Source organism: Coenobita brevimanus, chromosome 92 (assembly GCF_032717465.1).
Source record: "Coenobita brevimanus isolate Jiangsu-jjx chromosome 92, ASM3271746v2, whole genome shotgun sequence".
In the NCBI taxonomy this organism is placed as follows: domain Eukaryota; kingdom Metazoa; phylum Arthropoda; class Malacostraca; order Decapoda; family Coenobitidae; genus Coenobita; species Coenobita brevimanus.
Window position 1 is genome coordinate 17,969,361 of NC_137045.1, and position 19,148 is coordinate 17,988,508.

General features: G+C 46.0%; 1 protein-coding gene across 1 annotated transcript in view; it reads right to left on the reverse strand.

The window, feature by feature from the left end:
• Dad (Daughters against dpp) overlaps nt 1-17,152 on the reverse strand; it is a 271,204-nt gene extending 254,052 nt beyond the window's left edge. Inside the window, exon 1 of the mRNA XM_080282210.1 lies at nt 16,741-17,152. Within this exon, the coding sequence (XP_080138336.1) occupies nt 16,741-17,152 (412 nt within the window). The remainder of the gene's footprint in view (nt 1-16,740) is intronic.
• Nucleotides 17,153-19,148: the final 1,996 nt, after the last annotated feature.

Genomic DNA, 19,148 nt, shown 5'->3' on the forward strand with positions numbered 1-19,148 from the left:
ACACAGCAACATAGGAAGGCCAGAGACTCCACATCACGCCATACACTATCCCATCCATCTTACCATACCACACACCATACCCCATGCTAAACCTGACCCATTTCTTCACATCTCATCTCACCTTACCTTACCTCATCACATCAAACATCATGTCACTTTACCTCACCATACCATAAAACATCACACCCATTTCGCCAGGTTCTCTCACATCACATCCATCAAACCCACTCGACAACACAACTTCACACCTTCCTTACCCCACCACACCACATCACATCTACCTCACTCAACCACAACACATCACACTTATCTCACCTCCCCACACATCACACCTGCTTCACCCCACAGCACACCTAGCCTACCTCACCCCACCACATCACGACAACCTCACACCGTCACATCACACCTACCACACCACATCCACCACACCCAGACATTATCACCCTAGCACAACACTGGGCAAAAACAACAATTACCTTTAAGCTTAACTACACCCTCAGTCCCCACATTAATCACTTACCCCACAATTACAGCCTGAAAAAACTGAACACATTAACCTCTCATGGTCGGAACAACTCTGGCATACAACTGCAGCTAATTCAAGACCATTATAATTGGCTGAGGGTGAGTCACTGAAGCCTGAGAGAGTTATTGGTATTACTCTCATTAACGCTCTAAAGGTCGGAATAATCTATTCCAATTGATGAACACTATTTAATTCACCTGAGAGTAATACACAGATGCCTGAGATAACCTCTTCCCTATTATGATGTCCTCCTTAAAATGTTACTCTTGCTAACTCGAAAACTCTTGTTCTGAAGGGTATGGTTTCTCCTCCACTCTAAAAAGTCTCCCCAAAGCTAAATAAGAGTGTTAGGTGGAAGAAAGTAAACAAGACGCTCTCGGCCTGGGGTTAACCAACCATGCAACTACACCATCACAGCATTTAACTATGGGGTGAGTTTTTCTTTCATTATTTCTTAATGTTTTCAGGCGATTTTATTCAGCTTAGGAAACATTTTTACGAAGTGGACAGGTTAGATACGGCCTTCACTACCGGCAGGACTAATCCTTTCAATACTGAAGCACTTTCCTATTCTAAATAAAGTATATGACAACAGCAAGCATAAAACAAGACCAGACCACCATATCGCAGGGGGGAACCTTATCTGTTACACCCGTTACCAACTTTTCACACGCTCCACGCTTCACTGTAAGCTAACAGTATTTCTAAAACCCGTTACCAGTACTACTCAGGAGCCTTGGAACGGTAACGTGTGAGCACCGTTACTAGCAGCCTCCCAAGATCACTGATGTCGTTGCCTCACATCTCCGTAATGACTTTAGGATATTCTAATACTTATTTTAGAATCTCAATCTTGGTATTCTTACATCAAAACGTCGTTATCATTCCTTCACAACCTGCGGCGGTACTTACAAACCCCTAAGCTTCAGCTGTGTTCAAGAATGGTCGTTTGCACTTCTTTCTTCCCTCACAGTTACATACACTTCACAATGAAATCAGAGTGAACATTAAAGTGGCAAAACACGTAAAACAAAACGATCTGTGATGGTAGTTAAAGGTTATGTAGACTTGCATATCTTGTAAACAAGTTAGGATCCTCTATAAATACTAGACTAAACCTAAATCATCACTTCGAAGATTCTCCTGGGTTCAATAAGGGCGTCTGAAGTTGTCGTGATGAAGTAAATCCTATGTCACTGTGGTAAATCGATTGACCAGTCGTATGCGGAAATAAAATGGTAAGGAGGAGGTGCTGGGGAACCTCTTTACTTGACGGGAATGCAGACCAACATATTTATGACCGATCCACTGCCATTCACTTACTGTCATTCACTTATATTTTACATTTTGTTTTGTAGGAAGGGCTTGAGTCACGGGAGTACTCTGCATTCTCCTTTCCGTACCATTCCTCTGTGTGCGTGTGTGTGTGTGTGTGTGTGTGTGTGTGTGTGTGTGTGTGTGTGTGTTAGAGTCACGGGAGTACTCTGCATTCTCCATTCCGTACCATTCCTGTGTGTGTGTGTGTGTGTGTGTGTGTGTGTGTGTGTGTGTGTGTGTGTGTGTGTGTGTGTGTGTGTGTGTGTGTGTGTGTGTGTGTGTGAGAGAGAGAGAGAGAGAGAGAGAGAGAGAGAGAGAGAGAGAGAGAGAGAGAGAGAGAGAGAGAGAGAGAATTATATCAGCATCAGATACCTAATGATATTCTCACCTAACCTAAACCTAAATTAATTGCTTCAGAACCTAGTAAACGTCAATTTGGAACCTCAGAACCCTTTACTCTTTGGAACCACGTTAAGGCCATTCTGAACCCCCACGACGATGAGGAGGGGGACACGGTTGGGGAAGGAAGGGTGGGAGATTGAACTGGGAGGGGACTGAGAAGGGAAGGGGGAGGGAAATGCAGCTGAATTAAAGAAGGATGGGGAGGGGAAGGAATGAACTGAGGGGAGAGGATGGGAAGTGGAGTGATGAGGAAGGAGAGAAAGGAGCCGAAGATGGAGAGGTAATGGCGAAGGTTTGGGGAGTGATGTGAGGTGCTGGGAGAATGAACTGGGAGGGAAGGTAGAAGGGAGTGATGATGAAGAGGGGATGAAATAGGATGGTGGGATGGGGGAGCCGAGAGGAAGAGGGTGGACAGGGAGTGAGAGGAACAGAAGGGGAAGGGGTGAAGTGAAAGAAAGAGGTAATGAGGGTAAAAGGTGGGAGGGGAAAATACTATGTGAGGGGGGAATAGGAAACTGGGTAGGGGGGGTTGAGTGAGAAAAGGGGGAAGTACGATGAGAGGGGAAGGAATAGAGAGGGGAAGGGGGATAGAGCTGGGTGGGCGAAAGGACAGTGCGGAGCAGGGAGGGTGGGGGAGAGTTGGAAGCAGCGTAGTGGAGGATGACTAAAAGAGGAAGGTGCAAATATAGTGGGAGAGGGGGAAGCACATTGCCGGGGGTGGTGGAGAGGATGGCGGCAGGGAAAAGGAGACTGTGACAGGAGGTGGAAGGGGTGGTGGGGAGGAGACAGTTTGGATGGGGTATGTTGTTGTGACGTTGTGGTGTGGTGTGGTGTGGTACTGGCTGGGCTGGGATGGGAGAGTGTGGTGCGTGATGCGCTGTGGTGTTGTGTTGTGTGCTGTGCTATGCTGTGGTATGGTGTGGGATAGGGGTTCATATAGTGGGGTGTGATATGGTGTGGTGGTATAAAGGAAAGCAAACAGCAACGGACCTGTTGGTCATTTCGTGGCTGTCTGGTATAGGGAAGGTTGTAACTAACAAAACTAATCTATCATCAAAAGACAGGGATAAAAAAACAGATAGACTGTGGCATGGTGAGGTGTGGTGTAGTGTAGTGTTGTGTAGTGTAATCAGTGCAGTGCAGTGCAGAGCAGTGTTGTGCGGGGTTTGGTGTGGCGTGGTGTGGTGGTATGTAGTGCAGGATAGTGTGGGGTGGGATGAGGTGGGTGTGTGTGTGTAAGGTGGGGTGGGGTGGGGGGTCAGTGAGAGAGGCAGGAGGCGAATCAATATGGTGTGTGTAAGTGTGTGTGTCGGAAGCAGACGTAATGAGCGTGTTGAGAGTGGTCATAATATTGGTCAGACGCCACCCTGCTCCCGCCCTTGCCACGACACCCAAACCCATCACCACACCATCAAAAGGCATCGGACGAGGTGGGGTAGGGGAGAGAGAGAGAGAGAGAGAGAGAGAGAGAGAGAGAGAATATCCTCAACAAAAGACCCAGCTTGTAAAGACCGTATAAACACTTCCTTCCTCACCAGAGGTGTCAGAGAATACGGTATGGTTCTTATGGTACTTTGTAATGATAATAAAACGGCATGACTCAATAACTTGCAGCTTTTAGGATACAATAATAACTCTAATGAACACAGCGAATGCATGATATATTAACAAAAAAATAAAATAAATAAAATCGCCCTTTGTGTTCAATGCAAAAGTAATTTTTATCTGGGTCTCTCGCAACAACCCAACTTCCAGCCTGTGTACCTTATCTAACTAGTTACGGGGCCATTTATACAGAAGGGCCAAAGATGAGAAATGCATAGTGGAAGGTGTATTAGTATTATGCAAAGAAGAACTGCAGAGGAGCTGATATAGGGTTGTGTGAAAGTCTGTCAAGGGAGTACGCCTACCTAACAGTATGCTTATCTAGCATACTGTTTGGTAGGCGTACACAATCTTACGTACGGTACGACAAACCGTAAAAGTGTGCCAGCAGGCGGCAGTGGGTGGCGGTGGGAGGAAGTGGTGTGTGTTGGTATGGCTGTGTTAACGGTATAATTGATGGTATTTACCCGTGGTTCTACCCGATACCGCCGCTCAAGTGGAGGTGGGATGGATAGTGTGTCTGCGTCTCACTCACCCTCATCCTTGCCTCAATCCTGGCCTTTATAAGTGAATGTGTTGAAATTCGCAAACGTGAAATAGTGACTTCCTTCAGATAAGCTAAAAGCCTCATTATCTGACAAACTTGTGACTGACAGAAATGCCAGCTTAAAACTTCATCATGTAATCATGAATATAACATAAACAAGGTTGGGCTATATTATAATGAATATCATTTATGGAGTCACTATAACTATTGGAACTTTCAGATGAATTACGTGTATTATGCATGCTTAGTCATTTATCATCTTATTTCCTGATCCTGCGCACATGTTACGAAACCCGTACCCCATGACTCAGAAGTCCTCCTGTGTGTCGACATTTGGTGCCCACCTAGCTGCCTAGCATGGGCCTGCTGGTCTATTACAGTCACCGGTATCCTCTCTTCTTATGTCCTTATATTCATACATCCATATGTCATCACTTACCGAAGTTGTAAATGATGAACTGTATACGCTGAGATGAAAAAGGACTATGGTACTTAAATCAGACAGGTATCGTGCCATTAACGTAGGTAGCGCAAAATTATAGAGAGGCCCTTTGAAAGAGCAGTGATACCATTAGTCACATCTTTAACTGCAATATAAACTACCCGGTATCTGACTATTCCCTGCCACGGCCGAAACTGGCCCCGAGATCTTACGATCTTTTCTTCCCACTACCTCTCCCCCCCCCAAAAAAAAAATATATATATATATATATATATATATATATATATATATATATATATATATATATATATATAACAAAATATAACACAAGTCAAAGACAAGACCTGTTGTAACGGGAAATGTCATTCGACCATATGGAAAAAAAAAAAAAACGTATTGAGTGACCGTAAAAATCGTGAGGGGCACTATACAAATAAGCAGCGTGGCTCAACATACATTTCCGCTATTGGATGCGGTGTAAGCACGCGAGTTACATCCATTACGGAGATCACGGTGAAATAGTACATCTTAGAAGCAAGTGTGGCAACATTCCCGAGTGAAATATGGTGCTGGGTTACAGGGTTTATGCAGAGCCGATATGGTGCTCAGTTCTCCGGAAAATATTTGAGAGTGCCAAGGTTAAGCTTGCTGCATGTATATCATCACAGTTTTGCACGGCGGTAATATTTTGGTAGGAGTATGAATCATGAATAAATCCTTAATATGTAGTTACACTTACATCACTAACGCGTACACACACACACACACACACACACACACACACACACACACACACACACACAATTCTATATTACAACACCGTGATGTAGTAACAATAAAAATAACTGTCAAGCCACATGAGCAGTGAAAAAAGCAACATTAACTTTCAACCTGCAAGGACACATTAGTCATCAACACCACGTTATATAATACAGAAGTCAGAGTTTCCACAAACAGTTTGTGGTACCCAAAATAACCAACAAAACATTTCTCATGTAAAAAACACAAATTTGTAAACCGCACGAACTCACCATTAGTCAGCATGGGAGAGGTACAGTTATGCACAAAAGTCATGTCGTCGATCCCGGCCCTTACCACTTCCTAACACCTATGCCTCGTCAACTCGGGCCCTAGCTAAACCTCGCCCGATACTCCTGTTTACACTGTTACTAGAAACTAATGCTGAGTCTGCTGTTTCAAATTATCTGACGGGGTTCACAGGGAGCCACGATAGAGGAGATGGGTTTTGTGTGCAAGAGTACAGCCTAACCCTGTATCCGGGAGGGGTGGCGGAGTGCAGAGTCACGCCGGCAGGTCCGCGTCTCTCTATGAGTCATGATCCTGCCAGACAAGCCTACCATACTCTTACCAACAGACAGGCATGGCACGGCACACTCTTGTTGGGAAGGTGAAGCTGGTTGGTAGGAGTAAAAATGGAAGACAACAAGAACCCACTGTCAACCATGTTGGCACTGGCCGCTGGGCGTCAAGAGAAAGGAATAGCCATAGTCGGATACGTAATTATGGAGTAAGAAAAATTACTGCTACTATTACTACTACAGTTATTACTACTACGACTACAATAAGAATATGAATAATAATAATAATTCAAAAAATCTAGTCACATTCTGGCTCAAGATCTGTTAATATCAAGATACCCAAGCACAATGCGCTTGAAAGGCTAGAAGACACACAAAATAAACAGACTGAAGAATACCGTGTGGGACAACGGGAGTACTGGTTTATCTTGTTGATATTTTTGGTATAACTGCAATCGTTTTCGATGCTAGCTACTAGCCTAGCTGTCGTCACTGCAGTACTGGCTATTAATGTTGGAAGTATTATGTGAATGACAACCGTGGTGCTGGTGGTAAGAAAGTACCCCCCATGGCAGTGACAGTGCCCACTTTCTCAGTCGAGGAGTTGTCTAACTATTAAGGAAATAAAACATCAGTGTGTGTGTGTGTGTGTGTGTGTGTGTGTGTGTGTGTGTGTGTGTGTGTGTGTGTGTGTGTGTGTGTGTGTGTGTGTGTGTGTGTGTGTGTGTGTGTGTGTGTGTGTGTGTGTGTGTGTGTGTGTGTGTGTGTGTGTGTGTGTAAATGCTGCAGGGTAGGAGTTGAAAGTAATGGCGCTCGTTAGTGGTGATTCAGTGTTTCAAATAATTCACTACGAAGGTTCTCCTCTAGTGCTGCATTTTTTTTTTTTTTTTAAGTGTCCGACTCTGGGCAAAGGCTTCAGGGCCTATCGCAAGGTCCATTAGTCCGCCTACACACCTACACATGTCACCACTTCGGCGCCAACACCCACCGATAGGGTTGTCTCCTATGGGACTGGTGTACTGGTAATAGCGGGGGTATTTTTACCACATGCCGGCGAGTCTTCTGGTAGATCAGTAAAGTCTGTTCTCATGAAATCAAAATCCTAATACTGTTCCCTGCCCCAGCCGGGAAGCGATCTTGGCTCCCTTAGGACTGCAGGCCGCCTCTCTACCGATTCAGCCACCGCACGAATTAATATACAAGTCGTCACCGCACTGCTGCATTTATTAAAAACTGTTTCTGACCCTTTCGCTACAATGGTTTCTACTGAGCCAAATAGTATAAATAGCATACAAGAGTAATCTTACTGGAGCACTGAAAATAATGGCAGTTAGGAATGGGACAAGTAACTACGTGCTGTATAGGCGGTGAGGTCACAGGGGAACACTAGCAGACACCGTAGGCTAGGATGGTGGGTCTAAGTGGTTATCAGGTTATGATGGTGACGATAACGGTGGTGCTGGTTACAGGCAAAGGAAAGGTAGTTACGTTTGGTACCGGTAATGACAGTAGTGTTGGCTATTTGGGGAACGGGTCATATATCATCATCATAATCATCGCGACCACTTTTTCCAGGTAAGGAGGGGGTGAGGAAAAGAAAATAGCACAGTTTCGATCTCCTACCCACTCTTCTGGCTTGGAAGGTGGTGCTGAGCCAGGTACTGGTGGTAGATTCACTAATAAATTTCCGATCAACTTCCTGTCGAAAGTAGGATTTGTTTTTGGAGGAAGAACAAGCGAAGTTTCACAGCCGGGCCATATAGAGCGCTGATTCTAAAACTTATTATCACTTCCTTGTCTAAGGTAAGATTTATTTCTGCAGGAAGGACAAGGAGAGGAGAATGCAGATCTTCCCATGTCTCCACCTCTTCCTGTAAGAAACGAGCCATAGTTACGTCTGGGATCTGATTGTAAGTATGTTTGTGAATTCGGACCCAAGCTAGCAGGTCTCGTAGGCTGGTGGTCGAAGGGAGTTATCTGGTTATGGCGGTGACGATAACGGCGGTCAGGTGTAACAGTGATGGAGTGGTGAAGGCTGCTTTATTGTCATTCAAGAGGCGGTGATCAGGTATTCAAGGGACGAAGCTAACCAAGATGGTGAGGTGGGATGGTTGTGATGATGATTGTGGTGACGATGGTGGCGGTCGTGTAGTGATGGTTGTGATGGTAGCAATCAAGTCGTGTGGCAATGAGTGTAGTTAGGGATGTTGTGTTTAGTGTCGTGAGTGGTGAAAAGTGACATGTTGTGATGCGTGTCTTGGTGATGTGATGCGTGTCTTGGTGATGACTGTTGTGTGTAACGTCGAGTTTGATGTGTGGCAATGACTGTGATGTGCTAGGTGTGGGATATGGTAATGCGTGCGGTGTTGTTGTAGAGGGTGTGTTTACTGCTGTGCTGGCAGGTGGTAGTGGTGGCGGTGATGTGGGGGGTAGAGGCCGGTAAACAGAGTGCAGGACCTTGTTCACCTCACATTTATATTCACTCGAGGTTGGGCCGTCACCAGCCTAGCATGATAAGTGTTTCAGAGCCTGTTCCCTGCCACACCGACTCACACGCTGCCCAAGAGAGATGAGAGGAGAAAGAAAGAGAGGAGAGGAGAGAAGGGAAGAGTGAGGGTGGAAAGAAGACAAGAGAAGAGAGTGGGAGGAAAAGAGACGTGGAGAGAGGGAGTAAAGAGAAAGGAGAGAGATGAAGGGAAAAAGAGACAACACAAGGAATATTAATGGTGACGCTTAGGAAGGAGGTGAGTAGAGAAGAAAGATACCTTGTAGTCGAGAAAAAAGAGAGTTGTAAATGGGGAAAGAACAAGCTACAAAAATGGTGTGTGTGTGTGTGTGTGTGTGTGTGTGTGTGTGTGTGTGTGTGTGTGTGTGTGTGTGTGTGTGTGCGTGCGTGCGTGCGTGCGTGCGTGCGTGTGTGTGTGTGTGTGTGTGTGTGTGTGTGTGTGTGTGTGTGTGTGTGAGAGAGAGAGAGAGAGAGAGAGAGAGAGAGAGAGAGAGAGAGAGAGAGAGAGAGAGAGAGAGAATGTGTGAAAGTGAGACGATGAGTATGTATGAGAAAGTGGGGGACGATTAGCATGTGTGAAGAAGAGGGAGACTAGAAGCATATGTGAGAATGTACGAAGTGATGAGTGTGTGTGAACGTAAGAGAGACGGTAATCAGTGTGAGAGACAGTGAGGCGAATGTAGGCTACGTGAGAGGGTGAGTGGACGTGAGATGTTATAGTGACATGTTCAGGTTACCATTCATTTTATTTATCTATTACCAACTCCCAATCCTGTGAGAGGTGACCGCGACCAAAGGATATCCCTGTATGTGTCCCTACTCAGTAACGACCCCTCCTCCAAGCCACACCACCCTACTTCATAATTATACTATCCAACCTTATACACCTCTCCAACTATTCCCTGGTCATTCTCACCTTCTAATGAAAAGCAGTCTATTTGGAAAGAATGAGTGTTTTTGTGGGAATGAAACGATTATGTGTGTATTGAAATTATGTGAGAGGCAGACTGAAGTGTGAGTAATATTTAGGTGCACAGGACCAACGTCGGGATGAAGAATGGAGTGTTTGTTCATGGGAAGTTTCTGACCACTGCAGGTGAGAAGAAAGAGAAATGTACCAGAGTGATGAGCTTATGAGGACGTCTAGGTGTGTGTGTGTGTGTGTGTGTGTGTGTGTGTGTGTGTGTGTGTGTGTGTGTGTGTGTGTGTGTGTGTGTGTGTGTGTGTGTGTGTGTGTGTGTGTGTGTGTGTGTGTGTGTGTGTGTGTGTGTGTGTGTGTGTGTGTGTGTGTGTGTGTGTGTGTGTGTGTGTGTGTGTGTGTGTGTGTGTGTGTGAGTGCAATTAGGGAACGTGCCAAGTGTGAGGAGAATAAGTACCGTATGAAAGTGTGGCTGACTGTTTGTGAGTGAAGCTGAGGTACCAGGACTGTAAGTTTGGCCAGGTTGGGTTACGTTTGGTTAGGTCAGGTTGGGTGAGGTTACTAGTATATATTTCTTCCATATAGCCTACACTAGCAAGCTTATGGGTGCAGAAGGGACAATGTGAATGTGGGAAAGGGTGTGAAAGTCTGTGAGGATGAGAGGAACTGAGTGCGAGTGGGTGGAGTAAGAGAGGCCCCAGGGGTGTCTGACCGAGAAGAGAGGTGGAGAGTGTAGGGGTGAGGAGGGGGAGTCGTGGTGAAGGTGTCTGCTGAAGAGAGCCAGGGGTAAGAAGCTGGAGTGAAGCTGGGTGGTGTGGATTAGAGATATGGGGTGGAAATGGGTGGCCTGGGTGAGAGGTCGAATGGAGTGGGTGAGAAGCAGGATGGAGATGGGTTGTGTGGGCTACAGGTTACATAGAGATGGGTTGTGCGTGGAAGAGATTGGATGAGGTCGGGTTGTGTGGGTGAAAGATTGGATGGGGTTGGGTTGTATGGGTGACAGATTGGATGGAGTTGGGTTGTGTGTGTGACAGGAAGGGTGGAGGTTAATTGTGTGGGTTAGACGGTGGTGGTGGTGGTGGTGGTGATGGTGGTGGTGGCGGCGGCGGAGGCGGGGGTGTGAGAGCCCTGGGGACGTGTGGGTGGGGCTGAGGCTCCGCTCAGGCGGGCCTGTAGGACACTTCACAGAGGGAAAAACTCACCTTCTCACCTTCACCTCCTTGACAGTGGCCTCCCAAAGCCGATCTAAAGTGCCCCAATAAACACTACTAGACCCATATATTATGTTTCATTAAGCTGCACAAAAATTCTTTCTTGAACTTCGTTTTCTACCATCCCACTAGAGCTATTACAGTTCCTTGTAAACATCAACAATACACTGGATGTATCTTACTACCGGCACTGTATACAAAAGTATTAGAAATAACCCGCATACAGTTCCTAGTAACATCATAACTCATGTAGCTTATTAATAGTTTTATTATACCGTAAAAAAAAAAAAAACAATATTGTTTACATCAATTTCTTGTCAAACGACGCCATAGCCCACCTTGACTAGGTTCCGTGTTACGTGAACCCAAAGACTATCTACTGTCTCTTCTTGTGGCACCAAACTCGTATTCCCTCTCATGTTAAACAGTATTCAAGTCTAACCAACGTGCCGTCTTAAACAGCATCATCAAAACCAATCTCTTTCATCTTGGTAGGTGGCGACACCAAGGGTCGTCATCAGGAGCACTTGTTGACCAGAGGCAGCAGAACCAGTTTACCTGCGACTCGTTATATTGATTCAAGCAGCCACACGCCACCAACTCACCCAACTTCCATATTATGCGCTATGTCCAACTGATTGACCACCACCTTTGTCTGCCCTCACAAACACGGGTACCATGGAGCCTCACTTACAAGGAAGGATAATAGGTTTAGAAAACTGGTTTAACTGAGTCTATATAAATATCAATTTGTTGTTGTTGTGCCGTGGCGCCTAGTCACAGAGAGAGATAATGTATATACTGAGATGTTTGAGTATACTGAAGGCAGAATTACTGTTCCACCAAGGTGCCTCGCTCATAAGCAAGAAGTTGCGATGTTAGGCTGTACAAAAAGTCGATAAATAATTAACATCAATTCTATGCATGTATACCCTAGCGAGGCCTACTGTTCATGAATTTCCATTTTAAATGCCGATATTTCCTTAGCTGAAATTAAAGTTCATTCAACACAACATTTCGCATACCGGTAACTTTTCAGCAGTTACTAAATCTGTACTCCTTATGTTCTTATGATGAAAGTTATTAATTTCTTGTTTTCCTATTGGATTGCAGTAACATAAAAAAAAAAAATAGCATATATACGAATGTACAACTGCATGTAATGAGTAAAACGATAAGAAATCTGCTTAAGACAACTGTGACTGTCCTGACCTTCCCCAACAACCAACACTATCACAATACAGTCTGAGTCGGGTCCGGAAGCACTCCACAGTTTCCATGTCATTATTCTCAATCGGATAAAAATATATACCGTATCCCCTAGTCTGTAAATTATTCACACAAGATCTCTTTATTTTTGCTGTTTCCAAACTAGTTAATCAGCTTATAGGAGATCTTTCGTAAAGGAGTTAATAATTATCAGCCACTTCAGCTAGAAAAAACGTTTGTCGCAAGCTTACTACAACCGTCAAGTGATACCGGTTGCACTAATAAATTGATCGATACGTCATCGAACTGAAGAAGTTATACTGAGGTTAGCTGAGGTAAAGGGAGAAACGCCATGAATCGCTCAGTTGCGGTGCTCATTTCCTTAACTTGGGCCTTTGAACCTGTGGCGGGTTTTCCACTGAGGATACAAGGTCACTGCATCATCTAGGCTACCACAGTTACCTCCCTACACCTTCGCGTACTCAGCTTGAATAATACTGTACCGTATCCTCCGGTTGGTCAGACTATTGGGCAATGTTTCCATTTGTCCCTGATCACCCAGCACCACAACTGGGGACCTGCATGCATAAACACAGACTACTGCGGGTACTACTCTATGGGGAAATGGGAGTTGACCAAAAACTGACTGTCTGCTTTAATGATTCTCAAGTACCGTATTCGGTATGTATAAAACCTAGCCTTCTTCATGGTCCACGACTATACCGTACAGGCTACAGAGTTTAAGAGAGGCGGCCACCAGCACACTACCGCCTCTAAATATGGTACCTGCAAGTATATCATTATCGAAAATCAACCTACGTGGCCGGCATGGCAAATCAGCTTGCTGCAATATGATCATGACTTGCCATTTCCACCTCACTCACAGCACCCTCCTTTCAGGACAGCGTGGCGAGGTGGACGGATCACAGGACCAATACAATGTCATCCCGGGACAAGGGCATTAGATAAGAACGTCAAACCTCCAGGGTAACTATTCACAGATCTTGTCGAGTTTATCCCCTTCAATACCATATCTTGTTTTATTTTATTCGTGCTGTTTCCAGACGATTTCTTTCAGCCTAGGAAGGATCTCTTGTACTGATGGGGTTAATTAAGGCCCTCTTTAACCCCTCCTATGCGAAAATTCTCTCTCACACTAAATATTGTATACTAATCTGAAGGTAGCATGATAAGACTAAAAACCTGTCATCTCAGTGGCTAAGGTGTATATTAGCTCGTCTGTGGATATGTTTTTATTTTCATGCATTGAGGTACAAACAGGCCTACTAGACACCCAGCCACCAAACGACAGTCAATAATAACCTAACGTGAACGATATAAACAAAGTTATTATTCACGACATTTCCTTGCTACTAAGACTTTGTATATTGTAAAACCAAAAAAATAACTGTTACCGCTATCCTTCTCGTGCTCACGTTTTTCTCAAGTATTTTATTCCAGCTAAAAAGATGATTTTATTCAGCTTCGAGTTACTCATAAGAGCCTGAGTGTTAAGACCGCTACGGTACCATTAACCTTCTCATGGTCGGGAAAGGTCTAGTGGATACAGCATTCTATTTCAGGTAACGCCAGACGGTATGATTCAGCTGACCGCGTTAAGATCCTATATGAATACCTCCCCACCTCTAGGCGTCAGTCTGGCCCGAGCTCACCCTTCCCCTCCCCACCCTCTCGCCCGTCCCCTTCCCCTCCCCTCACCTCTCACTTCCCCTCGTCCCCCTCCCCCCATGCCCTCGTCTGTGTTGGGTAAGTTACCTGTTTTGACGTCGACAATCACACAGCGGTACCGTGTGTTCAAATAATACCCTCCAACCGTGCCATCATTACGAACCAAACAATTTTATTTCTGTCCTGATACACCATGAATTACGGTACAATTCAGATGCAAAAATTACACCAGCATGTGTACCGTATCTTCTCCCCAAACATCACTCCCATATATGACCATCATTCCTCTATTTTCTCATTCTTTACGTCGGCCTTTGCCCTAAAACTGAAGTAACAATAAGCAGGTGGTATAAAGGTGGCCGGGAATAATTATGAAAATGTATTCGGCATGAGTGTCCTTTTTGACCTCTCCACGAAGTCAAGGACAAAAGTTCGCCTCTAATTTCACCTCCTCTTTTTCTTACTTTCCCCTGCTGACTAATATTCCTGAATTGAGAGGTCTGGTATATTTCTCTTCCCCAAAACAATACTTTTTAGATACGAAGCCTCAAGAAGGAGAGTTTCGGACATTACCTACGCGCAAAGCAGACGCAATGAATATTACTAAAAGATGAATTTCTGTCCCTCGCCCACAGGTACATATTTGTACTTGGACACCTCCCGGTTCCTTTCACATCAACTCATGGGGAGAAATACAGGCACTATACATAGGGGAAATACTGAAACACTGTGCAGTGAGATATGCAGAATCTTCATATACGGTAGGTGTAAATACTGAAACCGTCGTATGAAATACAGAAGCTTTCACTGTTTAGAAGAAACTAATTAATTTACATAATGAAAGCTGTGTTTTGGGAAATGCAAAAACTTTATATGTTGAAAGTATGTGGTGGAAAATGAAAAAACAATTAGCTACTGTATGTATTGGAAAATACTGACTCTTTCTGTAGGGGAAAATACTGAAACTGTGTGGAGGTAATACTGAAACTTTGTGTACGGAGATCTCTACCTATCTATTGCCAGACGCCTCAATCCCGTAAGGGGTGGTCACAAACAAATCGCCTCCACGTCGCCATGTCCAATGCTACTTCACTGCCTTGCTCCCAGCTCACACCCCCGATTCACATATACCTGTCCACTCCATCCCTCCATCTCATTCTCGGCCACCCCCTTCCTCTCCCCTCCTCCACCTCACTCCCATCCTCTCCACATGGCCAAACCACCTCAGTGTATTTCTCCTAACGCTTTCTATCACATCCACATCCACACCACAGCGCTCCTTCACTTCCTCATTTGTCAGTCTGCCACTCCATGTAACTCCACATGCTCCTCTCAAATAACTCATTTCCACTGCTCTCACTCTTGACTTGTGTCCTTCCAACAAGGTCCAAGCGTCACTTCCATAGGTTATAGTTGGTATCACAATACTGTCATGCAGTGACTTTTTTACTTTTTTTCTTTACACGAAAATACTAAAACTCATTTGACCTAGCCTAACCATGTCATCAATTAGGTTGCTCATAGGATCCTTGTTTATCCAGGTGATCCTCTCAGCCTGCGTGGTGTTCTTTCTGACTTTTTCCTGCCGGTTTCGGCTGGAGGGTTTGGAGGGCGGGGGAGAGCCTTCTTCTCTGCTATCCATATCTCATTGTAGTAGTTCAGTTACTCTTCTAGGAGCTGCCTAGCATGGGCCAACCGGCCTACTGCAGTTATCCTCTCTTCTTATGTTCTTATGCTAATATTCCTCTCGCGATCAATATCACAAATCTCCCTAACTTACGTCACTCAAAGTCTTCTCAGTCAAATAACCATACACTCGTCTGATTCACAATTTTCAAAACCATGGCTCACAACTCATTATTTTCAAAACCATGTTACCTGATTCCAGCCTTGTAATCTAACTTCACGCTCACCATCTATAACACAAGGTTCAAACTAACTTAATCGTCTCCTAGTCATTCTTCACATTCCCTATTATAAAACTGACTTGGTCTTTCATAACTCTGCAGGTCTTTCGTAACCACAAGACACGAGAGAGAGAGAGAGAGAGAGAGAGAGAGAGAGAGAGAGAGAGAGAGAGAGAGAGAGACTCCTATATCCCGTCAAACAAAACAAAATCGCAGCGAAAATATAAAAACGAAAACTAGGAGTAACATACACACTCACACACACACGGAAGGCCGGCCCAATATTATATCCTGGTGGCGCCTACTAAGATTACCTGTGGGTTGGCTAGCCCCACTTGGCCCGCCCAGCGCTATCTCCCACCCCCTCCCTCTCTGTTCCCCGTCTTCCCTCTCTCCCTCCCTCGATCTCCGTTCCTCTGCTTCTCTCCCTCCTCCTTCAGTCCTCACTCTCCTCTTTCTCCGGTCCACACGTCCCTTCCTCTCTGTTCCCCACTTCCCTCCTTTCTCTCTGTTCTCCACTTCTCTCCCTCTCTGTTCCCCACTTCCCTCTCTCCCCGCTCCCCACGTCCCTTCCTCACTCTGCGCTCCCCACTTCCCTCTCCCTCCCTCCATGTGTTCTTATCCCGCTTCGTCTGCTCCCTTCCATCCCCTCCCCTCTCCTCTCCCCTCCCATCCCATTCATGTCTACTTCCCCTGTTATCGTGTCATACCTCCCCTCCCCGCACGTGGTTGCTGGCCAAGGGTGGGGATGGGGGTGCAGCCAGGTGCACACGCCTTCGTCATGTGTGCATGTCGGGTTGCAGCACACGCACACACATTACAAAATACACACACGCGCCACCACACATACCGGTACACACACAGCTTCCCTGGTGAGGTGAAGGTGTCAAAGGTCAAGAAGTTGTTCCCGCACGGTTACCAGCTGGCGCAAGGCTACTTCATTCTTCAAAACACCTCCGGTAGTGCCATCGCGGCCAGGCTCTGTAATAATGATAGTGGTGTGCGGCTACGGCGGCGGGTGCCTAGGCTACCTCACGCTGTGGGGCGGGGGAGCCACGTGCGTGCTGCCCGCAGCCCCGCCCCGCCGCCCACACCACGCCGCAGAAGGACTCATGTTACAAAGTGACGTGACGTGACCTACCTGTGTTGAGGAGGCGGGCCCAGTGGTATGGGTTGGCACAGACGTACACATGGTCATTACGGGCGTCACAGGTGGGGAGGCGGCGCAAGGGCGCGGTGTGGTCGGGCAGGTCGGGCCAGCGCCACAGCCACAGCACCAAGCGGTGTGGCGGCAGGTCCAGCCCCGTCCGTTCCTGGCCCAGGTCGCGGGGCACCAGGACGCACTGGCCGGGGTCACCGCCCTCGGACTTCAGTGCTGCCACCAGCAGCTCCAGCTGCGGCTCCGTCAAATACCTCAGCAGCTTTAACGCGGCTACCTTGACCTGACTGGCAGCTTCCGACTGCTTGTGGTCGGGGTGGTCGGCTGGTCCCGCACGACGGCACTCCCAGGCCTGCTGCACCAGGGCCGTCTTCCTGGAGCGGAAGATGAACATGAAGCAGGGAGAGGCGCTGCCGGGGCATAGCTTGGAGGGCGAGGCCGCCCCGCCCAGGCCTCGCGCCCACCCACACCACCTGCCTTCACCCCGCCCGCGCCGCCCACACTGGCCGGTGCTCCTGCCGCGGTAAGTGGTGCAGTCAGTGCAAGAATGGTGGGGGGCCGCAGCTGCCTCCGTGGTGGTGGTGCTGGCCGCCGCTGCTCCACCAGGGAGGCTCGCACCACATGGGGCCGCTCAGCCCGCACTCACTACACAACACTACACGGCGCCACGCACTCACTGCCCACTGCCGCCTCGGGGATCTGAGCCCAGTGACACCAGCGCTACACACGGCGGCGTGGCCTCATAGCAGGCCTGATCACACACTGACAACACTTGCACTGAGCAGGGTGTAACACAGGGAGAGGACACACACTCACACACACACAGGTACACTGGCGCAGGTGCCGCGTTGTGTACTGTCTCAGGTACGGTGCTGGACTGTCGCCTGACTGGCGGCGGCCCTCTCGCCCCGCTGCCCCACCCCGCCACCGCCACCACTTCACATCATTAGTTTCACCACCAGTAACACTGTCACCTTATCAAACTCCACATTATGCACTCTCTGGTGCACATTTTAATATAAAAACTACTTTGTACCACATTCTTTCGCTTAGTTTCTGAGAAAAAAATTCAGAAAATTCCTAGTGGCAACTCTCCGAGGACGTTTGTTGCCAGCTTACACGATGAATAAATTATTTTCTGTCACGGTGTTGTCGGGGGTCACGTTCTTGGGAGGGTGTGGCCTGGCACAAGAGGTCAGGTCACTCCAGGCCTAAGATGACGTATTCCTAACCTCCCTACATAAGAACAAACCATATCTGCCAAACTGTTCGATACGGCCACCGAGTTACGTACAGTACACACCACAGTATACAGTAGTCTATGCCGGTGTGTGTGTGTGTGTGTGTGTGTGATATACATACAATATACATTATATATATATATATATATATATATATATATATATATATATATATATGATTTCACATTTATTAAACAAGAGAAGTAAAGATTAGAGAACTTTATGCCGGTGTGTGTGTGTGTGTGTGTGTGTGTGTGTGTGTGTGTGTGTGTGATATACACATACATACAATTTCTACAATATATATATATATATATATATATATATATATATATATATATATATATATATATATATATATATATATATATATATATATATATATATATATATATATATATGATTTTACATTTGTTAACCAAGAGACGTAAAGATCAGTGAACTTCATTTATCGGCTATGCCTCATTATTCTGTGGTTCTCTAAAAAATGACCTTGGAGGTGATCAGCCACTGAATTTAGATTTTTAAAAAATACTAGAGGCATAAAAGTGGCAAGACCGTATCTGGTGCTCCTTTATGAGCCTCCAGTTTGTCGCTTTGCACTGGCTTTGTAAATACTGAAGGAATCTGCTTAACGTGTGTGTCCACTTGAGCCAGACCACCCAGACACCGCCACCCGACCCTCCCTCTCACCAGTCACTCACACTACACTTATCATTATAACTGCTGCTGTAAATACTAATTCCCCGTTCACCACAAGGCAAAGTAATCGCCCATTATATCTCGCATTTCATCTCATGTTGCGACCATCAAAAGGGCTGACACTGAGACACAAGGGTGTGGTATGGCTTAAGCACCACACCACTTATAAATTAACACACTGCTCTCTCGTGCCAGGTGTCACATGGGATTCATTTGTTTTACCCTGGCTACAACACAAGTTTCGGTAGTTCTAGGTGTTATATCATCATCATTATCATTATTCTAATCCTACTAGATATTTAACATCAAGCAACGGAAAATGTTTTTTTTTTTTTGCAGTGTGGTAATGGATCTAGATAGATATAGATAGGTAATGGAATACTTGTCGACTGAGTACCAGTAAATCTGGGTCCTCTTTGAATTTATGTAATTTCAGATGCCAATACT